The following is a 23,743-nucleotide window of genomic DNA, read 5'->3' as shown; positions in this document are numbered from 1 at the left end:
CAGCTGCGACAGGCACCGGGGAGGAGGGTGGGCGATATGAATGTCAGCAGCCCTACATGCCAAGAACAGATGCATACTGGTAAGTAGCATATTCCGTTCGAGGCATGTGGGCTGCTGAATTCATATCTCTGCATAGAATGTATAGCAGTCTCTCCCTTAGCGGTGGCTACCTGTGCCAGCTGCAGCAGTCTGAAAAAGAGTTTTTAGAACATCCTGTCCTACAGCCGCTTGCTGTTTGGAATGTACATCTACACAATAGTGTTTTGTGAAAGTATGTATGGTAGACCATGTGGCTGCTCTACATAATTCCTCTAGAGGAATGTTTCCTAGGAAAGCCATGGATGCCCCTAGTTTGCGTGTAGAATGCGCTCTTGGGGGAACTGTTAAAGTGCGTTTTGCTTTTAGATAACATATTTGGATGCACTTAACTATCCATCTGGCTAACCCAGATTTTGAAATGGGGTTGCCTTTGTGTTGTGGTGAGAAGGCAACAAACAACTGTTTAGTCTTTCGAAAATCCTTAGTTCTATCAATGTAGTATAGAAGTGCTCTCTTGACATCTAGTGTGTGTAGAGCCCTTTCAGGTATTGACTGTGGATTTGGAAAGAACACTGGCAGTTCTATTGTCTGATTGATATGAAAATGGGATACCACTTTGGGCATGAATTTAGGGTTTGTTCTAAGAACTACCCTATTTGCATGTATTTTGATGAATGGCTCCTGAATAGTTAGGGCTTGTAGCTCGCTAACTCTTCTAAGTGAAGTAATTGCTACTAGAAATGCCACCTTCCATGTTAAAAATTGTAATTCACATGAATGCAATGGTTCAAATGGTGGTCCCATTAGTCTGGTTAAAACGATGTTTAGGTTCCAGACAGGTGAAGGTGGATGTTTTGGGAGGATTATTCTTTTGAGTCCCTCCATTAATGCCTTAATTGCAGGTACTCTGAATAGCGAAAGATGCTGTCTGTTCTGAAGATAAGCTGCAATGGCAGCTAAGTGTATTCTTATAGATGAATAAGCTAGATTGCAACGATGTAGGTGCAAAAGATAGCAAATGATATTTTGCGTTGAAGCATCTAGTGGGTTTATGTCATTGTTATTGCAGTAAATGACAAAACGCTTCCACTTTGCAGCGTAACAAGCTCTTGTTGTAGGTTTTCTTGCCTCCTTGATAATGTTCATACAGTCAGGAGGTAAGTTTAGGTACCCAAACTCTAACACTTCAGGAGCCAGATTGCAAGGTTCAGTTCTTGGGGATCTGGATGCTGTATGTCTCCATGGCTCTGAGTGAGGAGAATGGGTGTTAGCCGCAGTCTTTGATGAGGCACAACGGAAAGTTCTAGGAACGTTGTGTACCATGGTTGCCTCGCCCATGTTGGAGCAACCAGGATTAGTGTCAGTGAATGCTGGCGTAGTTTGCGTGCCACTAGCGGTATTAACGGTGCTGGGGGAAAAGCGTACGCAAATCTGCCTGACCAGTTCATCCATATTGCATTGCCCTGCGACTGCGGATGTGGAAACCTGGCGGCAAAGTACTGGCATTTTGCGTTTTCCCTTGTGGCGAACAGGTCTATCTGTGGTTGTCCCCACTGTTGGAAGTATGGTTGGAGCACTGTGGGATGAATCTCCCACTGGTGCAGCTATTGGCTGTCTTTGCCTGGGAGGTGTTCCGCCATGAGAAAAATGTTTCATTGGATGGCCCACTTCCACATGCTTTGTGCTAGATGTGATAGCTGTGGAGAGTGTGTTCCTCCCTGTTTCTGTATATAGTACATTGCTGTCATGTTGTCCGTCCGGATCAACACAGTTTTGTTGCATAAATGTACTTTGAACGCTTTCATTGACAGAAAAATTGCCATAATTTCTAGCAAGTTGATGTGCATTTTCTTTTGTTGTGTTATCCATAGGCCCTGCACTGTGTACTGAAGGACATGGGCTCCCCATCCTATCAGGGATGCGTCCGTAGTCAACACTATTTGTGGTACAGGCTCTTGGAACAGTCGTCCCCTGCAAAGGTTTTGTGGATTCCACCAATGCAGAGAGTTGTATGCACGACTGGTCACCAACACTAGGTCTTTCAACTGTCCTTGAGCCTGGTTCCACTGCCGTGCTAAGCACTCCTGTAGCGGACGCATGTGTAGTCTGGCGTGAGGGACTATGAAGATGTACGAAGCCATCATGCCTATGAGTTGCATAAACACTCGGGCAGAGAGCGAGTGTTGGGGCTTGAACTTTTGGATTAGTAGCTGCATACTGTTTATTCTTGCAGCGTTTGGGTATGCTTTTGCTGTCAGAGTATTTATTGTTGCTCCCAGGTACTGCTGTACATGGGATGGCTGAAGGTGAGATTTTTGGTAGTACAACGTGAAGCCTAGGCTGTGCAGTAGGTGAATTGTTTTTGACATGTGGCTGGCACACTGCTGGGCTGACTTTGCTTGCATTAGCCAGTCGTCCAGGTACAGATAGACATGAATATGTTGTCTTCTTAAATGTGCAGCCACTGTCGCTAGGCATTTTGTGAACACTCTTGGAGGTGTTGTTACACCAAATGGAAGGACTTTGAACTGGTAATGTTGATTTAGTAGCGTGAACCTGAGATACTTCCTGTGAGCAGGATGTATCGGGATATGGAAATATGCGTCTTTGAGGTCCAAGGTTGCGAGGAAGTCTCCTTGCTGCAACAGTGGTAAGACTTGTTGTAGAGTGAGCATATGAAAATGCTCCGATAAGATGTAATGATTTAGGGGCCTGAGGTCCAATATTGTTCGGAGAGACCCGTCCTTTTTTTGGGATGAGGAAGTATAGTGAATATACCCCTGTACCTTGATGTTCTAATGGTACTAGTTCTATGGCCCCTTTTTGCAGCATGCTGATGACTTCTTGCTGCAATAAGTTGAGGTGTTCTACAGACATAGGACGGTGTTTTGGTGGTATGTTCGGTGGTGTGGAGGTTAGCTCTAGGCAATAGCCATCCCGGATAATTTGCCTTACCCACTTGTCTGTAGTGATGTTTTGCCAGACTGGTAGGAACTGCTGTAATCGCCCCCCGACCGGTGTTATATGGTCTGGGGGTAGCGCTAAGGAGTCACTCTTTTGTGTTGGTAGAGGATCTGGTGGTGTTATTCCCTCGTCCTCTGCCTTTGTTGTTATTGCCGCGGTATCCACCTCGATTGTTTTTATTGTAGGTGGTTTGTGTGTTTCCCTTGTAGTTTGTAGTCTGCTGTGATGAGTTACCTCTTGCAGCACCCCTGTAATTTGAGCGACGAAAGGAGCCTCTATGTTGTTGTGATTGTAGGGCTCCCATAGACTTAGCTGTCTCAGTGTCTTTTTTCATTTTGTCCAGGATTGTATCTACCCCTGGACCAAATAAGTAGTCAGGATTGACTGGCTGGTTTAACAAAGTGGACTGGACTTAATTTTTAAAACCAGTAATGCTTAGCCACGCATGTCTCCTGATCATGACACTGGTGTTAACAGACCTGGTCGCTGTGTCTGCCACATCTAAGGCACATTTAATGGAGGCGTTAGTGATTAGCTTTCCCTCCTGTACTAGTTGTTCAGCCTGTTCTTTGTAAGGGTCAGGTACATGCTGGAGAAGTGTTTCTAAGGTGTCATAGTGTGCCCTGTCATACCTAGCTAACAGGGCTTGCGTGTTAGATATTCTCCATATGTTAGCTGCTTGTGTGGCTACCCTTTTCCCTGATGCCTCAAAGATCTTTGATTCTTTGTCAGGAGGTGGAGCTTCTCCAGTTGTTTGAGTTTGCACGTTTACGTGCATTTGCTACCACTAAAGAATCCAAAGGCAGTTGTCCCTTAATATATGTAGAGTCTAGTGGCGCTGGCCTGTATTTCCTCTCTATTCTTGGGTTAATGACCTGTGCCCTAGTGGTATCCTTAAATATGTCTACTGCATGTTTAAGTACACCTTTTAACATAGGTAGTGTCTTAACAGTTCTTTCAGATGTGGCAAAAGTGTCAAAGAGGAAACTCTTCCTCCACAGGGTCTGCATGCATGTCCACATTGTGATGGAGGGCTGCCCTTTCGATTAGTGAATTAAAAGCAGCTGTGTCCTCTGTAGGAGAAGGCCTAGCAGGGTATGCAAATGTATCAGGAATGGGTTGAGAGTCACCAGGATGTACTGGGTCAACCCATGGTTGAGTTTGACTGTCTTGGTCAGTGTCTACTGGGTAGTTGTATTCCTGATCATATTCCTCATCCACCTCTTCATCTGAGTGTGTGGGTGTATATGAGTATGGGTTAGGCCTAGTTGGCTGAATAGGCTCAAATAGAATAGGTGAAGTAGAACAGTCCCTTTTCTTTTTGAGTGGTATACTGTAAGTCTCTTTCTCAGTTTCTGGTCTGATCTTCCTTTTGTAGAGAGTGAATTTCCCAGAGTTAGGGTCAATGTAAAGTTTTGACTCTTCCACTGATTCAGGGTCTGGATGTAAGACCTCCTGTTCAGCAGTTCTGGGTGTTTTTGCCAATGTCTTTTGTTTCGGTTCGACTTTTTGGGTCGACCGCCTTTGTTTTCGAGGAAGGTGGTAGGCCAAACTTAATCGGTCCGATGTCCTTTTGTGGTACTACAGTTTGTTTCGGTAGTGCCTGTTTCTTCGGAGCCGAAGTTTTTCCCGTTTCTACAGTTTTTTTCGTTTCGATTATGGACTTGTGTCGATTTTGGAACCTGTGGTTTCGGATCGACGCCCTTTGGTTTCGGTTCCATGGCCTTTTTCAGGTCGATTTTCTTTGGCTTGATTGCTTTCTTTTGCAGAGCCATTGGTTTGTTGACTTTTTGTTTGGGGTCGACAACCTTCTTTGGATCGAGTCCCTTTTTTGTGTTAGCGACTGTCGACGCCGATGTTTTCGGTTCGACGACCTTTTGTCTTGGAGTAGATAGGGCCGCTTGTTTTCGGCTCGACGACCCTTGTGTTTGACTCCGATGGTTCGACATAGTTTGACCCGAAGACCGTATTGTCGATGAGTTTCTTCGGTCTCGACTCCGATGGATCGACGTAGTGTGGTCCGAAGACCGTGTAGTCGATTAGTTTCGGTTTCGTTTTTGGTTCCACAACTTTTGGTTTCGATATTACCAATTTCGGAGTACGTTGATCCGATGGCTATTTTGTAATATTCTTAGCCGAGCTGTATTGCGGGGCTATAGAATGTGTTTCGAGATCTTGGCTAAGGCCTTGTGGCGATGCCTCGACCTGAGCCTGTGGAACCATGGAGGTATAGGTATGGGGCGCCGTACTCACGGTTGGCCCCGTTTCATCACTGGAGTCGTCCTCTATGGCTTCGATCCCTTGTTCGTCGTCCCCTACCTCGACGATGTCTTCTTCGTCGTCGATGTAGTAGTCGGAGTCATGCTCCGAATCTTGATCCGACTGTTGTTCATATTCTTCGGCTTCGACAAGATCTTCTTCGTCGTCGACGATATTTTCCGGATCTGGTTTCTGCATGGTTAGCCTAGCGGCCCGTCGAGTCTGAAGTGTCTTTTTGGAACGAAATTGGGCACTGGCTAGGCAGTCGGATTCATTATGTTCAGGAGATAAACACTTGTTACATACAGGGTGTTTATCGATATGTGGGTATTTTGAGTTACAAAGAGGGCATCTTTTAAATGGGCTACGTTCCATCGACGACTGGTCGCGTGGCGCCGAGAAGGCCCGCGGCCCGATTCGACGTCCCCAGTTGAATAAAGTTTGTAAAGAAGCTGTCGGCACCGATTCGAGACAATACCGACGATACCGAAGGCCTTTTGGCCTTTAGAAAGTGTAGTTTCGATTCCGAACTTCGAGTAAAGGAAAGTACATCCGAACCCAATGGCGGAAAAAAACAATCTGAGGATGGAGAGGATGCCCATGCGCACTGTAGTCCAGGGGAGGAGCCACCTATCTCGCGATACTTCGAAGACTCTTCCAGGACAACATTGTGCAATCATCCGGACCCAACACTAGGCGGCGATCTAAGCACAGATATGAATTCAGCAGCCCACATGCCTCGAACATTATGATTTAATGATTACCCACGAGGTGGGATCTGAGCTGTGCACAGGGGGACATCTCGTCAGGAGATGCTACTTGGTTTTTGTTCATACATTAATGACCACACACCATGAAAGAAAGTTGGTCCTTCTGCCCACGTAAGCAGATTTGTTGGAGGGGAGACATGCTAATAATATGACGTCCACTACCTCTGAAGGCAGTTAAAAGGAACTCAGGTGTCCCCGCTCAATCATCAAGCATGTAGATGGAGTCCTCAGAGACTGGGGTGCAGAACCATTCCCCCCCGACTAGGAGAGAAGGTTCAGCCTAAATGGTAGACACATTGGGAGGCATGTTGAGAAGATCAGAAAGTATGCATACCACACTCTCATTGGCCAGTATGGAGCAATTAAATAGCCTGAGCCCAGTCTTGACGAAATTTGATCAGAACTCGAGGAATCAAGGGTATGGGGGTAGTGAGAACATGTAATGTAGCAGAAAGTTCCCCCTCAGCTAAAACGGGTATCCTAATGCTCCCCTCGATGGATACTAAAGGGCGCAGAACTACCAGCACTGAGCATTTTCAGAGGTACTCAAGTACTCCTGAGGAGTGCCCCACTGGACGAAGATATCCTGGAATACCTCCAGCTCAAGATGCCACTCGTCATCGGCAAGATAACACCAGCTCAGGCTGTCGTCTCTGACATTCAGAGACTGCGATGGGTTATTGGCAGTGCGCTATAGCCCTTGGTGGTGTGCCCAAGACCACTGTATGAATGCTTCAAAGCAAAGGAGGTGAGAGCGTACTCCTCCTTGTTTCTTGATGGACCACATAGCTGTTGTGTTGTTCTTCAACATCTTGACAGACCAACTTTGGATGCAAGGAAGCAAGGCCTTGAATGCCAGCCAAAATTGCCCCAGCAGTTGTGACAGGTTGAGGAGAAGAACCTATTCTTGTGGACACCAAAGGCCAGATTCTCCAGATGGACTCACCATCCTAGGATGGAGGCATCCGTAATTACAGTGGACACCGCTGGAGGGGGAGTGAAGGTCATCCCTCAGATCAGGTGCACCTTGTTTGCCTGCCAAGTTACGACTGTTGTAGCGCTGGGGAATATGTAGTCCGACAGGTCTCCCTCTACTGCAGCCACTCCCTTCAGAGGAAACAATGCAGGGCACCCATGTGCCAAAGTGACTGCGTGACTAAAAGAATGCTGGAAGCCAGGTGACCTAGGCATCTTAGGACTCTCAGGACAGGAACTGTCACATCTTGCTGGAAAGATGGAATCATTTCCTGAATGTGTCTGATCCCTGTGGTGGAGGAAAAGGAGTGAGAAGGATAGAGTCTAGTATTGACCCTATGAACAGGACTGCAGGTGAGAGTTGGGGTCATTAATTGAAAAGCCCAGTTCAAACAACTGGGATGCAATTGACTGCAGACTGCCTGAAACCACCTCTGGAAAACCAGCTTTGATCAGCCAGTTGTTGTGAGACAAGCCGCCATCATCTTTGTGAAGACCCGAGGTGGCGATACAAGCTAAAGGGAAATACTGCAAACTGGTATTGGGTGGAACCCATCAGAAACAGCAAGTACTTCCGATGTGCCCGCAGGATAGAGGTGTGGAAGTACAGCATGTTGAGTGAAACCATCCAGTTGCCAAGTTCCAACTCCAGTGGCACATGTGCTAGGGTCAGCCTTTGCTCTTCTCATTCTTGAGGAAGAACTTCAGGTCCTTGAGGTCTAGGATCAGATATAAATTGCTCTCCTTCTTGGACAGCGGGAAGTAACGTGCCTAGCATCCTTGATCCTTTTCCTGTTCCGGGACCAAATCCACTGCTCCTTTCTGTAGAAGAACTGCCACTGACTGCTGCAAAATGGCACGGCGGTAAGGGGGGTGGGGGACCCCAAGAAGGTGAAGGGGAAATTGCAAATGGAGCCTGAAGGAAGGGAGTAAGCCCTTTCGTCATTCTGAAGAACCCATTGGTCTGAAGTAATACCATGCCAGGATGGGATAAAGAGGGATAGACACCCCCACCACACCCCCTTTCAAGGCTCCGAATGGGTTTGGGGAAGCAAATTTGGTCTGCTTCACTGGTGGTGTGGGGGAGTAGGTCTGCAGGGAAGATCTACGGCCTCTTTATCTAGCTTTGCCTCAGTACTGTTTATACAGCAGGTTTGACTATTGTTGAGTCTGTGGTTGGTATGGCTGGCACTGCCAAAGGGACAATCCCTTCTGAAACCCTCGAAAGCATTGAAACTGATGGTAGTCTCTTGTGGGAGAAGGCAAGTGTAAGCCTAAGGAGCAAGCAGTGGCCTTACTGGACTTAAAACGTTCCAGGGCTGAATCAACCTTATCTCCAAATAAACGCCCCCGTCAAACGGCAGGTCCAACAGATTTGCTTGGATGTCTGGTGAAAAGTTGGAGGTCCTGAGCCAGCCAGGGGAGTGGACGATGATAGGATCCACTATATCCTACCCTGATTTGATGATATGCTAGAAGGCATTCTGACCATCTTGTATTACTTTGCGGAAGTGCGGACACATATCATCTGGTACATAAGAAACTATCATCTGGGTTATATCCCACAAAGCATCATTGAAACGTGTTAGGAGACAGTTGGCATTAATTGAGCTGAGGCCCATGCTGATGCTGATTCCCTGTCAGCTGGGGTAGTTGGGAAGGTTCCTCCGGATTGCCCACAGCCTGCAGCTTGAATGACCAGACTCTCTGGAGAAGGGTGAACAGAGAGGAAAGGTGGGTCACCTGGTGCAGGGCAATAGCGATGTGCCACTAATCTGTTGACTGTAGGAATTGAAGACAGTTTCTCCCATAACTGGGTCTAGTATGGTTTCAATAAAAGAGAGCAATGGCTCCGCTGGTGGGGCCGATGGTAAAAGCACCTCAGTTAGGATATTCATTTTGGTGTCCGTAGCTGGGAGTTGTAGGTCCAACACCTCTGCAGCCGTAAGCATACTTTTGTGGAAGGAGACCACTTCTGGTGTAGGGGGGGGGGCAGAGGGGAAATCCATGGCTAGCTGAGGGGTGGTGTCCAATCCACGAGCATAGGTTAGACCCTGGAATACCCCTTGAAGATCTTCACCAGTGTCTTACAGGACTAAGGTCTAGCGGGTCCAAATCAGTGCTGAATATTAAATGAAGTCAATTTCTGTATCTTTTCTCAATGAGGCGTTGGGAGGCGCTGATACCGGAGCCACAAAATCCAGTGTCGGAGGCCTATCGGATGCTGGGTCCAGTGGAGACACTGGAGCAGGGTTGCTCAGGGTGGGAGCCTCTGGGGGAAGGTCGGCTAACTGTGGCTCCAAGGACAAATGTCCTGTGGGGGTTGGAGACAACAGGGTGACATGTCCTTGGTCTACTTCTTGTGTTTCTTCTTTTTGCTTCCAGACGAAGAGAATGGTGACCTGGGACAATGCCTAGAGCATTTTTATTATATTTGTCCTCCTTGGCCTTGACCAGAAAGACCTTAGCTTAGCATTCTTTAATGGTTTTGGGCTGCATGCTGTGGCAAGAAGAACAGGCCCGGGAGTCCTGGCGTGATCCCAGGCACCAGTAGTAAATGGTAGGAGGATCAGAGATGGATTTCTGTCCCTTGCAATCTCTACAGGGTGTAATCCCAGATTTTTTAGGGGGGATATTGTACTGTACTATTTGAATTTGTGTTGGGGGGGAACGATATATGGCTACAATGAAGGCACCAGACTTCTGGTGTTGATAAAAAGCAGCTGCCTGCATCCAGCATAGTGAGAGCTTTGAAGTGTCCGGATCCAGCCTGTTACCTGGGATTGTTTTACTGGTGAGGATCCTGCAGGTATAAATATCAATCAAAAATAATCTTTGCTATCTCTTAAAGTTGTTGTTTAGAAGATCTTACAAATGTCACAGTTATGAGGAATGTGATGGGGAAACATTAAAAGCACTAAATGTGAAGGTTACCTGCAAAAATGTTCTTATTCCTGCAGGCGACACAAAACAGATCACACCCTGCTTCCTCAGACAAATAATGTTGGTCGTCCAATAGCCCAGCTCTAGGTGTCTTATATACATTTCCTATGGGAAGCGGTCCCGCCACTGGTGGCTGCCAGGGTGTCTTTTGTTATTTTAATTTTCTTGTTATAAGTTTTGATAAATATTGCTGCACACATCTCTCATGGGCGGGAAAGGCTTCAAATACTGAATAGCTGTTATGCTCCCAACAATTAAACTATTGAGCGGAGCATACAGGCTCCCAAGTAGATTGCTGTGATGTAACATGTTAATAATAAGCCTGCCAATGATACATTGTAAACTGTATGGAGAACATGTAATGCAATATCTGTGCAGTGTGGCAATAAAAAAAAGTTTAAAAAAATAAGGGATTTATTTGATATTTATAGGAGTCTCTGCCATACTGATAAAATCCAATGTCTTGTGGGATAAGCCTCCCAGAAATAGTGAAAGAAAGTTTTCTATATGGAGTAACTAGGGGCGAGAAAGAGATTACTCTCGAGAAAGGTCAAAAGAAATACTGTTTTAATCAAGAATAGGTTTCTGTGAACGGACACGAGATAGAAAATGCGAACTGTGGAAGCCTCTGGGGAGATTACAGTTCAAAGGCTCTAGACCTCATCGGCCACAGTTTAGGTCACAGAATAAGGTGAGTAGACTGAACAAGGTGGCATTTTATATGATTGTTCACCATTTATCACCTTGGAATCCCAAAGTGATGACAGGAAGAATTAACTCATGATAAACTATGAACGATCCAGTGCAGGAGAATCCAGAATGTAGTAATTTACTAGAGGTTTCCAACACACCTTGTTCCTAGTCCCGGTTTTCAGGCCAGGGTCACGTAAATTTGGTTGAACAGAATATGGGTGTTGGCACTGTTCGGACAGCTTGTGGTGTAGATTGTAATACATGTTTGATTGTTGCTGCAGAACCACAAGTGACCATGCACACTCAGGGCCATAGAAGGTAACGGGTGGGCTAGGGTGGGCAAGAGCAAGCCAGGGCATAGCGCTTTAAACATTAGATACAGACTTGAGCCCATTGGTCACTGCTAAACTGATACTTCTACGATGAAATGACATGACCGCCCTACCTAAGCGCGGGGACTTTGCAAGATGGCTGCTACTATTTTTTGTCCTTTTTACATCCCAGCATGAGATGGAAACACTTTTCCTTACCAAAAAATCAACTACAAACAAATAAACAAGATATGAAATGGAAACATTTCATTGTCATGATGATTTTTCTCTTTCGAGATAAAGTAAAAAAGGAAACAACAAATAACGGCTTCCAGTGATCGACCATTACATCCACACGGGCAGCGAGAGTAGATGGGCATTACAATAAGAGGCCTCAGTGATAGACCATTACATCCACATGGACAGAGAGAAAATATGGGCATTACAATGAGAGGCCACTGCATCAAGCCACTGAAGCCAAACTAGTCGTCGTCGTCGTGTGCTGATCTCATCACTGCCGAAGCCACTGGAAATCACTGTCATTTCACATGAAGGAGGTCCGCGACAAACTTTTCTTCGGCCACAAAATGCCCACGTTGATTTCGTTTTCCAGAGGCAGTGGAGCACATTTTACTAGGTCACTGTGACAGTCCTCTTTTTACCTGTTTTTTTAATCCATTTCCCACACTACATGGGTTTAGTGACCATGCTGATAAAAGAATTCCAATCATTTTTAAAACATACATTAAGTCGCTACCTAGCAACCTAACAAGAGCTAGGCTGTTTCTTACTTCTTTAGTTGCCCTAGCAATATTTTTAAAACACATTGAAATGACTGGTCACAGCCCAGCCTAGCAACTTCACTTCCAGTCATGTTGAGCGGCCTTTGACTCACTGTAGACTGAGTAACCTCTGAGGTCATAGGTCACTCCATCACAGGAAGTAGGAGGGCTCTGACCTAAAGTGCTTGCTACACTGCTAAATACATCTAAGAGTCATGGTTGGGCACAGGAAAGGATGACGTTGATATGAAATCAATTACCTACTTTAAAAGGCTTTCCCTTTAAATCTATGAAGGCTCCTTCGAAAAAGTCCTGAATGCTGGTCTCTGATAAGTACCTTATCACAGGGCATGTTGCTTCACTTTAAGGCATTTTAAAACTTGAGTATTTAGGATGGGGGTTTAAAGGTTAAGCCTCCAACTGATTTGTTGGTTAAGAAGACCCATAGCTCTTCCATTTCCATGTTTATTGGTACCAGATCCCTTGTAATGGCCTACTCGCCAACAGGCACCAGTTGGCGGCCTCTTCCTCAGTACCTATCTGTGGGGCATTTGATACCACAGTGATTGATCGGGATGGGCTGGCATCAGAACTGCTGGTACCTGAAACTGTCTATGCTGTGAGATGCATCAACCCACCTGCAGGGAATTTCCTAGCCTATATCATTATGAGGAATCTCTAATCACTAATCTGTTACCAAACAATAAGAGAATATGGTCAAAACAAGACTTGCCTGAAGACCTAACATGCAATCAACTTGGTGGAGTCTACTTGCATGCTCGGGGTGCAGGGGTCACCAGCCTGCTCTCTCTAGGAGTACCGGTGCCTTGGAAAGCCCTGAAGGCCTAGTTTCATCAGCAGCAATGTTAGCCTCCTTGCACAATGAATCATGTCAGATTGCCACATCAAGAATGTCAGTCACAAGAGTGGTGTTTTAGTTGAATAGAAATGTTCACCATAAAAAGGGTTTGCAATATTTGTCCATCCCCAGCTCCTCTCGTCACACAAGAGGACTCAGTCTGATTTGAAGAACAAAAAGCTAGGCTGTCAGTATCAAAAGTTCCTTCAGAATGCTTTGTGGTTGGGGACGCTGGGAGGGGGCCACAGCAAATAATTTGACGTCTCTGTCACGAAGGTCCCAGTCCTGCTTTGGTGAGAGCTGGAGGAATAGTGGTAAAAATGGAGGCACAGACATATGGAGAGTGGAAGTTGGCTGTTCAGCCCAGCTGCTTGGTTCCCCACCAGAAGACGATGATTCCCAAGGCTGCAACAAGGCCTGTTCGCAAGAGGTGGCGCAGGAAGCTTGACGGCTGCACATGGAAACAGAAAATGGATACTGGGTTAAAGGATGGAATATCAATTGGAGCATATGTGTAGTTGAGAAATCATTTGATAAAAAGGAAAATGCAAAATGTAACATAAAAGTAAGGATATATATATATATATATATATATATATAACCTACAGGTGATCACCAGTAGATAGTTATAGTTAGGACAATGTTTCCATGGAAAAAGCGTTTTTTTACTTGCCTTTCATTAGAGCCCTTTGACGAACCTTCGCTAAATTTTCCCCCAAAAAGTACACAGGTGATTCTAGTTATGCATGGAAAGTTTCCGGATGATTCATCAAGAGGGCCCGAGAAAAAGGAGGGGGTAAAAAAAAGTATGTTTCCCATGTTAATTCCCATAGGAGCTTTAGACACTGGACGGAATTACACCAAATGCTAGCATTTGGTATGCAGATTGTGTTTTTTTATTATTTAGTGTAAATCCGCTCAGAAGTTGTTGAGAAATGTGACGAAAACCAAATAAGGATATCTGTGCCCGCAGCTAATTCGAGAATAATAACGAGCTTGTACAGGAAAATGCAGAGCTCTGATTGGCTGCCAGCACTTCAACCAGGAAGTGTTGGCAGCGACCTTGAACTCAGCTTCAGCCAAGCCCCACAAAAAACAGGAAAAAAAGCAAAAGAGGGCAAGGTAATATTACCCCGACTCCAGAGCCTTGGGATTACCCTGGTACCCCACCACAGCATTTTTTCAAATTTCAGGGTGATTTTCGCAAAATATTTGTGAATATCGCTGTGGTCTACCATTTCAATTGTAACCCCAGGTGGGTCAGGTCCCAGGAGCATGCTGGGAATATTCAAAAATACCCTGGGGACCCCCACCACCTCTAGGCTAATTATATCAAGAAGCGGGGGCTAGGGGCTGCCGGCCGGACCTCCGTGCCCCACGGACCACTACCTCTCTGGGGCTACATATTAAATGATTGGGGGAGCCTCTTGACAAAGGGACCACGACCCCACCTCGCATGGTTTGTTGCAGTACCACATAGTGGTGGTGTTGTCCGTGAACACCTGAATTAGCCATCCCTTGATGGAGGGTAGAAAGGACTTCAATGCCAGTTGGATCGCCTAGAGCTTGTGTAGATTGATGTGGAGCCCCAATTCTGCCGGAGACCAGAGACCTCTGATCTCTACCTCTCCCAGATGGCTGCCTCATCCCAGGAGTGTCGCATCTGTCACCACTCTCAGAACTGGTTGGGGAAGGGAGAGAGGTCTGCCGCCAATCTTTTGCATTTCCCTCCGAGATCTGGACCATATCGGAGAGATTCCTCTGATGCTGCGCCCACTGCAACTTCAGGTCCCACTGCAGAGCCTGCACATGCCAGTGGGAATGTGCCACAAGCAGGATGCAGGAGGCCATGAGGCCCAACAGCCTTAGAGTCAGTCTTACAGAAATCCAGGATAGAGGCTGAAACAGCAGTATCATGGCCTGAACATCCTAGACTCGCCGTTCTAGAGAAAAGGCCCAAAACTGCACAATTTCCAGAACATCGTAGGTGAGAGGGAGTGTCTGACAGCGAGCCAGGTGTGACTTTGGCACGTTGATAGGGAACTCCAGCAAATGCAGGTCTGCCGTCGTCTGGAGTTGGGAGATAACAGCTTGGGGCGAGCCTGCCTACCACAGCCAGTCGTCAAGATAGGGGGAGACTGACACCCTTGATCTCCGCAGATGAGCTGCAACCACCACTTTAGTGAACACCTGAGGGATGCTGGTAAGGCCAAAAGGGAGCACAGCGAACTGAAAGTACTCATGGCAGACCATGAACGGCAGTGATGCCTGTGGGTAGGCAGGACGGGAATGTAGAAATATATGACCTGCAAGTCCAACGTCACTGTACAGTCTCCTGGGTCCAGGTTATACAGGACTTGAGTGAGCATGAACATTTGAACTTCTCCGTCATGAGGAAGAAATTGAGACGGCGCAGGTCTAGGATAGGACGAAGGCCTCCATCCTTGTTGGGCACCAGGAAATAGCAGCAATAGGAACCACAGCCTACTTCTGGCGTCGGCACCCTCTCAATGGCTCACTTGGCCAAGAGAGCCTTCAATTCCTGGCAGAGCAAGGAGAGACGGTCCTCTGTCAACCTGTCGCAAGCAAGTGGCATAGGTGGAAGGGTAATAACTAAGGGGAGTAAATATCCTCTCCGGACAATTTGGAGAACCCATGGTCTGATGTTATAGACCTCCCGTGGGACAAGGGATGGCATATCCTGCCTCCCATTGGGTTCCCATGATGATAAGAGGGCATATTATAAGGGTTTGGAGGCTGTGTTTGCTGGGGGTGGGGTGAGTTGGCCTGACCTCTGACTACCAGATGCACAAGGTCTGTGGGTACCGCGTCCTTGGCCACACACAGGCTGGGAAGCATGTGCTGCGGTAGTTGAGAGGGTACAGATGTGACTGGAAGCTCTTTCCATGACCACAAAAGGAGTGAAAGGTGGATTGGGGGTGGCGAGAGGCCATGGAAAGGCCCAATGACCTCCCCACAGCCCTGCAGTCCTAAAAGCGCTCCTCTAGTGCTCAATCCGCTCTGCCTCAGAAGAGATGGGATTCATCAAAGGGCAGATTTATAAGAGATGATTGTACATCCCCAGAAAAGCCAGTTGTTCTCAGCCAGGTGGGGCGCCGCAAGGACAAATTCAAGGAAACCACTCTGCCTAGTAAGCCGGTGGTATCCAATCCACATCTGATTGTGAACTTAGCTGCACTGCATCTCTCAAGTCGGCAACAGTCTGGGAGAATATGGCCTGGGTCTTCTCTGGGACCATTGACAGCGCTTGCGCAACAGAATTCCATAGAGCATGGGAGTAATGGCCCCAAAAAGTGCCAGGATGTTGGAAGAAGCCTCTTATTCCCTAAGGTATTTAGCCTCTTGGAATCCCTATCTGGTGGGGTAGTATGGAATGCTTCAGGATTAAAATGGCAGGTAGAGGCTTGAACCACCAATCTTTCCGAGATAGGGTGTTGTGTGAGGAAATTTGGGTACCCAGGGGGTGGGGTGGTGGCTAATTGTCCTGTTCACAGGAGCCCCTGTACTAGGTTTCGACCAGGTCCCAAGCTGGACGTATGTGAGGACTGAATTGAATGGGAGAAGTGGTTCTGAGGGGGAAACTCTCGGCTGAAGCAACTCCGTCAAGATGTTCATCTTGACTGCCACTGAGGGCAGGCTAAGGTCCAGGGCCTTGCCTGCCCCTCTCACCACCATTGCAAAGGACGCTCCCTCCTCCATAGTAATGGTAGAGGGAGAAAGCATGCCAGTATCTGGACAAGTGTCCAGTTCACTGGCCTCTGCCAAGCCCTCACACCAGCCCTTTTGTGGGTCTAAAGGCTGGTATTCCTCAGGGTCCACGACCCCTCCCAATCCTCCCAGAGTCCTAACCCATAGGACTAGGGCTTAGGCTCCAGCCTGTAAGGCATGGATCCAGTCAGCGCCAGAGTCGGCATTGGGCAACGCCCCTATGACTCCGTGTTGGAGGTCATAATGGGGGAGGCACCGCCAGAGGGAGCCAGCAACACCGGGAGCGTCGACATTGGCACCAGTGCTAGGGAAGGCCGAGGTATTATAACCGGCACCGTTCCGGATCCATCTGTGGATCCAAGGGGTCCAACGGGCGCTGCAGGTGCTGGAGTGGGATCAGAAGGGTCCCCTCCCGAACCTGTGGGGACCAAAGGTACGCCGGCAGGAATGAGTCACTCAGCTATGAGGCACATGGCCTCACAAAACTCTGAGTTAGGCGGGGGTCTCTTCGGCTCCCAGAAACTCAGGAAAACACAGTGCCGACGCAGGCACTGTCTCAACCACAGAGTCAGGCCTTGAATGGTGACTCTCTCGTCTCATTGGCCGATGGATAAGGTGAATTGGAACACCTCTTGGACTTCTTGCTCTTCTTCTTGCGGTGGGACCCAGTGCAATCAAAATTTCGGGCTCCACAACAGATCCCAGGACCTTCCTTTCAATCGGGATCAAGAACGTCATATAAGTCCTACATCAAGCCGCCAGGAACTTGAGGGACCACTCTCTCAAGGCCTGCGCGATAATAGCTAAAGGTTTTCATGTCATGGTCACACCGAGGCACCAGAGGCAAATAAGGTGTGAACAGTCACCGACATCAATCTGTGACAGGAGCCGCAGGGTTTGAAGCAAGCCTTCTGAGATGACATCCCAACAATACCAGGAGAAAAACTTCTCAAAACACTTCGATAAAAGTAAAGAAAAGGCTAGTCAAAAAGTGACTAGGGGTAGCTTTCGCCAGATCTGCACTGACTGGCCTGGAAAGAAAAGAATTGATGTCAGCACGCTGGGGTGGCGCCTATATAGGCACTGGGCATATTAATACCGGCGGGGACAACGCCAAACGGAGCTGAACTATGCCACCTACCGGTGCGCAGGGGTACTGCTCGCAAAAAAATGCCACTATTTATGATATTCCTGAAAAGTTTGGTAATGCATTCTGGATGTTGGGGATTCGGATAGTGTTTTGTAGATTTTTTTTTTTTTTTAAACTTTATTTGTCATTTCCCAAATAATAGTAAGCAAAACACGTAGTAAATCACATTTGCAGTTTGAGTTACACAGTAAGACATATCCAGTACAGCATGTAGGTAACAAGGCACACATAGCATAGCTATTAGAAGACATCTTGGTCATGGGGAGCGCAAGATGACATGACAGTACAGGGACGTTTCAAACCAAAGGAGAAGACGTGTCAGGGAGGAGCAGAAACTGAATCAAATGACAAATGAAGCAGGAGACATGAAGGTGATCAAGTGTACATTCCGGCTATGCAATCTCACCGTATCAAGGGGAGCGCCCCTAGGTCCCACAGCAGAATGGTAGCTTACATTTGTCAGGGGAGGCAGGCGACATCCCTCAACCCACTCCCGTTGGAACCACCTGACTCTCCAGCTGGGACTGGCGCTCAGCTGTGATCTTGTCAATGTAGGTGCGATAAGGCCCCCAGATGTCTAAAGGGCGCGAAGGGGCAGGGACCATAGTCGAATACTCCACACTATTGATATTACAGCAGGCCATACTACGAAGCCAGGATTTCAAGCTAGGGGGTCGCCTGGCACACCAAAGCAAAGCGATTTCTCTCTTAGCTAACAGAAAACCCAATGCAGCAAGTTTGCGGGTAGGACGTGGGAAATTCAAAACGTAACCCAAAAGCGCTATTTCGGGTGTGGGAATCAGGCGAATCCCGAGTATTTGACTGAATGTGAAATGAATCTGAGACCTGTAGTCGCCAAGCAAGGGGCAAGTCCAAGCAAGGTGGGCAAAGTCAGCGTGGGGGGCTTTGCACTTAGGGCATCGGTGTGATCGGTCAGGGTCAATCCTGTGGGCCAATGCAGGTGTGTGATACAACCTGCGGAGGAACTTAAAATGAATGAGTTTGTGTCTGCTATTTATCGAAACCTCTCGTGTAGCACTACAGCACTGGGCCCACTGGTCGTCCGTTATAGGTTTACCCAGATCCTCCTCCCACGCCGCGTGCACCCTGGCATCTAGTGTAGGAAGGGCAGCGCTGCATAGTCTGTATAATCTGGCAACTAAATGCGTGCCCTGCGGGTCCTGCATGATAAGGGATAGAGGGAGGGCCTCGTCAGGGGCAAGTGGGAATGTGGGAAACGCAGCGCGCATCATGGATAACAATCTGGTCAGCACAAAGGAGTCCATGAAGGTGCGATCTGTGAAGCGGAGTATTTCCGCCATGGAAAAGGCATGACCATCAGGGAAGAGGTCACCAATAGTACCGATTTTGAATTTGGATAAGGTCTGTTTAACCACAGTCTCCCCAGTTATAGGGAGCCAGTGCGCGTTAGGGAGGGGTAGAGAGGGGGAATACAATACTGCTAGTCCCAGTAGTCTCCGCATCTTGTCCCACGCCCAACAAGTGGATGAAACTGTTTGTATGTCTTGGGGGTCCCGGGGGACCCCTTTGGGCAGGACCGTGGGTAGTGGAGTCGGCAGTGCCAGGTCGGCCTCAGGTTTTAAATATGGTATACGGGCATCAGGGTGGAACCAGGAATAGGCAAATTAACCCTGCGCTACCAGGAAATACAAATAGAAGTCGGGAACACCAAGGCCACCTTTTTCATATGGGAGTGTAAGCACCTTCCAGGAAACAAGTGGACTCTTGTCTCCCCAAACTAACCGCAAAAGTAGGGAATGTAGTTGGGAGAAGAATAGGGGGATCGGAATATTGATAAAAGGGTACAAGAACCGGGGGAGCACGATCATTTTGATAATGGCGATCCTACCAGCCATGGATAACGGAAGGCGTATCCAGCGGTCGATCTGATCCTCGAGGAAATCCAACGCTTTACCATAATTTAGCCTAACAATGGCCACAGTATCGAGGTGCACATGTATTCCCAGGTATTTGACCGATTCACTGCACCATTCCAGTGGGAACGGGCAGTCCCATTTGGTGGTACTGGGGGTGAGAGGAAAAATGAGGGACTTGTGCCAGTTTATGTGGAGTCCAGAAAAAACACCAAATCGGGTAATCTCTAAGAGGAGAGGCTCCAGATTGACGTGGGGCATCCAAACATAGAGAATCGTGTCATCTGCGTACAGTGACATCAGGAGTGGGCTAGTGCGAAACCGCAGGCCACGAAACAAGTGCTTTTCTTGGAAGCGTCGGACCAGAGGGTCCATTGCTAGTATAAAAAGTAACGGGGACAACAGGAATCCCTGTCCTGTGCCGCGTGATAAGGTGAATTGTTCTGTTATGGTGCCATTCAGTCGAATTCTAGCTGTGGGAAGGGTGTACAATAGAGCAACTGTGGCCACAAAGCATTCTGGCATGCCCATACGCCTCATGATGGATAGGAAAAAGGGCCATTCTAATTAATTAAATGCCTTCTCGGCGTCTAGCAGAATAGCAGCTGCCGGGGTGGCAGGATCAACTCGGTGCAGGACCGAGACAGGGTCCTTAAATTCAGGGATGTGGAGCGGTGCGGGACAAACCCGGACTGAGCCGGTGATATTATTGATTCCATAAGGAGAGAGAGTCGGATGGCAAGAACCTTAGCAAAGATCTTGTAATCAAGGTTCAGCAGAGACAGGGGTCTATAGGAACTGCATGAGGTGGGGTCCTTTCCCGGTTTGGGGAGAAGAATTATAACTGCTTATCTGAGCGTGGGGGGCAGATGTCCCTGTTCGAGTGCCTCTGCGTAAACCTCTACCAACCGGGGGACGAGTTCCTCTTTATAAGCCTTATAAGAAATCGGCTGAGAAGCCATCTAGTCCAGGAGCCGAGGAGCCCCTCAATGCGTCAATGGCCTCATTAATGCTGTCAGGTGTGATAGGCATTGCCAAGAACTCCTGCATATGCTTTTCAAGATATACCATTGCAATCTCATTCAAGTACGTGCCCTGCTCCTCCAACCCTCCAGACAAGGTGGATTTGTATAGGGTCTTGTAGTAGGATAGAAACGTGTCGCATATCTCTGGTGTGGAGTGGAGTAAGTTCCCATTGTGGTCCGCGATTTCCGTGATATATGGTGACTGGTGTGGGGGTCTGAGCAGCTGCGCCAACAACTTACCGGGTCTATCTCCCTCACCATATTGCCTCGCCGTGTACTGTTTGGAAAGATATTTTAGTTCCCTATCAGCTTCCTCTCGAAATTCATTCATCAATGCCAGTCTCTTTGCCTCATTGTTTGCGGAAGGGTTATGTAACAATAAGTCATCCAAGGTCACAATGTCTTTTTCAATACGGGAAAGAGTGGACCTGATGTCCCTCAAAGCCCCCACATGCGTCGCGATAAAAAACACCGCGGATTGTTGCCTTAAACCCTTCCCATAAAGACGCCCAGGTGTCCACAGATCCGGTGTTCAGTTCGAAATAGTCTTCTATGGCCTGCCGGATCATTTCCGTGAACACCGGGTCAGCCAAGGCCCTCCCAGGGAACCGCCACTGTCTCTCATAACCTCCCAACCGAGGAATCCCCAGTTGAAGTATCACAGGAGAATGATCTGAGAGCGTGCGTGGAAGGGTGAGGAGGTTCTTGACCCACCCCACGATCCCAGGTGAAATGAGCCAGTAGTCGATTCGCGTCCATGTGTAGTGGAATCTGGAGTGGTGTGTGTACTCTGGGGTATGTGCGTGAAGCCGTGCCTCAATGTCTATAAGGGAGAAATGTTTTCAGAGATCCAGGAGAATGGGACGTGATCGAGTCTTCATGTCAGGGGAAGAGGAGGTGCTGTCCCTAGGGGGGTTTAATAAAACATTAAAGTCACCACCCATAATTAGCAGGCCAGGATCCATCGTTAGGAGTTTCAACTGGAGTTCTTGAAAAAAGGAGGGGGTGTCGACGTTGGGACCATGAATTCCCACTAAGGTGACCCTGTGACCCAAAAGGAAACCCGAAACAATCAGGAATCGGCCTTCGCCATCCACTATAGAGGAGGACAAGGCAAATGGTACTCTCTTGTGAATAACAATGGCAACCCCTCTGGAGTACCTGCTGTAATTCGAGAAATACCGATGCGGGCCCCAGTTCATGGCAAGAGACTGTGAGTCCGAGGAGGATAAATGCGTTTCCTGCAGGAATGCAACATCCACTCCATGCCTAGAGATATCGTTGAAAACCTGTCTGCGCTTCCGGGTATCATTAAGTCCCCTAACGTTCCAGGACATCAAGGACAGCCCCGAGGGGCCAGTCTGGAGACCTAGTCTGGCCATCTGTGGAACCATGTCTTCCCTTTGACAAAAAGCAGGCTAGCTGTGTGACACCCAAATGCATAATGCGATCTGTGAACATTAGTAGAGATAGTAACCAAAAACAACCCTACCCACCTCCACCCACCCAGCCTCGTAGCAACCCCGTAGAGGCACACCCCAAGTGTTTGTAACCATGTATAGGCAAAAGGAATCAGTTGCAAATCAGCATCACAAAGGAACTGCATAATCATAAGAACCCCACTGAACAGAACTATAGCGGCAATCGCCATGGGGGGGAGCAACGGATGTACAATCCGGCAGCTGTCAGAGAAGACCCAAAGGACACACATTGATGGAAGTTCAGCCAGTCCCAGATTCTGTGAAGAGCTCAACACTATCCTGCGAGGCCGCATGAGTTGGAGAACGGGAGCCAGAAGCAGTGTCAGCAGCCGCGCTGGACCCCTGCCGTTTGTACTGCTGGTAGAATTCCAGAGCCTCAGTGGGTGATTCAAAGATGCGGAATCTGAATGGCCACTTTAAGGCGCGCTGGATAAAGCATACCATATTTTAGACCCAAGTTCCGAAGCGTGGCCTTGACATCGTTATATTTCCTGCGCGCCTCCTGTACTATAAAGGTGAAGTCCGGGAAGAAAGACAAGGTGTCGCCCAGCCATGTCACTGTTCCCTTCTCACGAGCCGCCCTTAGAGCAGAATCACGGTCTCTGAAGTTCATGAGGCGGGCGATAATGGGGCGAGGAGGCTGGCCAGGACGGGGACGTGGCCCAAGGGACCTATGAGCACGTTCCACCACGAACCCCTGCGTAAACACCTCCCTACCAAACAGGTCGATCAGTAGCTTTTCAACGAATATATCCATCTGTCCCGTAGATGTCTCCGCCACGCCAAGAATACGTATGTTGTTTCTTCGACCACGTGCCTCGAGGTCTTCGTTCTTCACCGCCACCTCCTTAAGGATTTTTTCAACCCGTTCAAGTCTCTTCAATGTCCTGGATGCGCTATTTTCGGTATCCGAGATCCTGGATTCCGCCACATCTAACCGATGGTCGTGGGCCTGTATCTTGGAGCCCATGTCCGCCATTTTCTGCTCGAGACTGTCAAAATGGCTATCCAATGCTTTGAAGCTCGCCCTCATTTCCGTCATCATGGCCGTGACCAAGGAGGTAGTGTCGTCGCGGTCCGTCACCTCTGCCGCGCCCGAGGAGGAGCCCTGGGGGGGGTCCGTAGAAAGAAGGGACGCCTTATCGAAACTAAGTTTACGGTGGGTAGGATCCTGACAACGCCGCGGCGCCGGGCAAAAGAGGGCGGGGGCCGGGCCAGGGGCACAGGGCAGAGCGCGCCGAACGCCGCAGCGATGGGGGTAGGGGGCAACAGGCGCTCAGCCAGCACGACGTCCACTCACCAGCCGGGCGCAGTTAGGGAGGCCTTCCGCGAGAGCACCGGGCCCTCGTTCCCCTCCGCCTAATCTTAGCTTTTCCGCGGCCGCGGGGGCTGAGATTTCACTCGCCGACGTGGGACAGGATTAGCTGCAGGATGGTGTGTTGTGGTCTCCTCAATACCGAGTCTTTACATGGATAACGCTGAAAACGGTCGCCCGTTCGGCGGAGCTTCAAGCAGAGGCGGCCATCTTGGTCGCCTCCTAGCCACGCCTCTGTGATTTGTAGATTTACTGGCAATTACCACTTTCATAACAGTTATCATCCAGGTCCTAGTGCTATGCATTAAGTGGGGCTATACTATGACCCAAACATATCTTCCTCTTCTGCTTCTTCAGAGTCAACAGGCGCTATGGAGGATTTGAGGACATCTTGCTAGAAGATGTCTGTTTTGGGAGCAGACCAGGTTCTGTACTTGAAGCAAAGTTGGTGTTGTGCCTATGTCAGTTTTTAGGAGAATTTAAGGTTTCTTATGTAGCTTTTGAGACTACTGTTTTTTTGTTTGGTATCGTCGATGGTGGTAAAAGCTCTACT

General features: G+C 48.2%; 1 protein-coding gene across 5 annotated transcripts in view; it reads right to left on the bottom strand.

Annotated features, from left to right (window-relative positions):
* Window positions 1-11,206: 11,206 nt before the first annotated feature.
* Window positions 11,207-23,743, bottom strand: part of LOC144785799 (uncharacterized) — a 672,618-nt gene continuing 660,081 nt past the window's right edge. For all 5 annotated transcript variants that reach the window (XM_078664619.1, XM_078664623.1, XM_078664622.1 and 2 more), the window contains exon 7: window positions 11,207-13,046. In XM_078664619.1, coding sequence (XP_078520745.1) covers window positions 12,954-13,046 — 93 coding nt within the window. In that variant the 3' untranslated portion in view covers window positions 11,207-12,953. The remainder of the gene's footprint in view (window positions 13,047-23,743) is intronic.

Source organism: Lissotriton helveticus, chromosome 10, assembly GCF_964261635.1.
Source record: "Lissotriton helveticus chromosome 10, aLisHel1.1, whole genome shotgun sequence".
NCBI lineage: Eukaryota > Metazoa > Chordata > Amphibia > Caudata > Salamandridae > Lissotriton > Lissotriton helveticus.
This window is presented reverse-complemented; position numbering and strand designations above follow the sequence as displayed.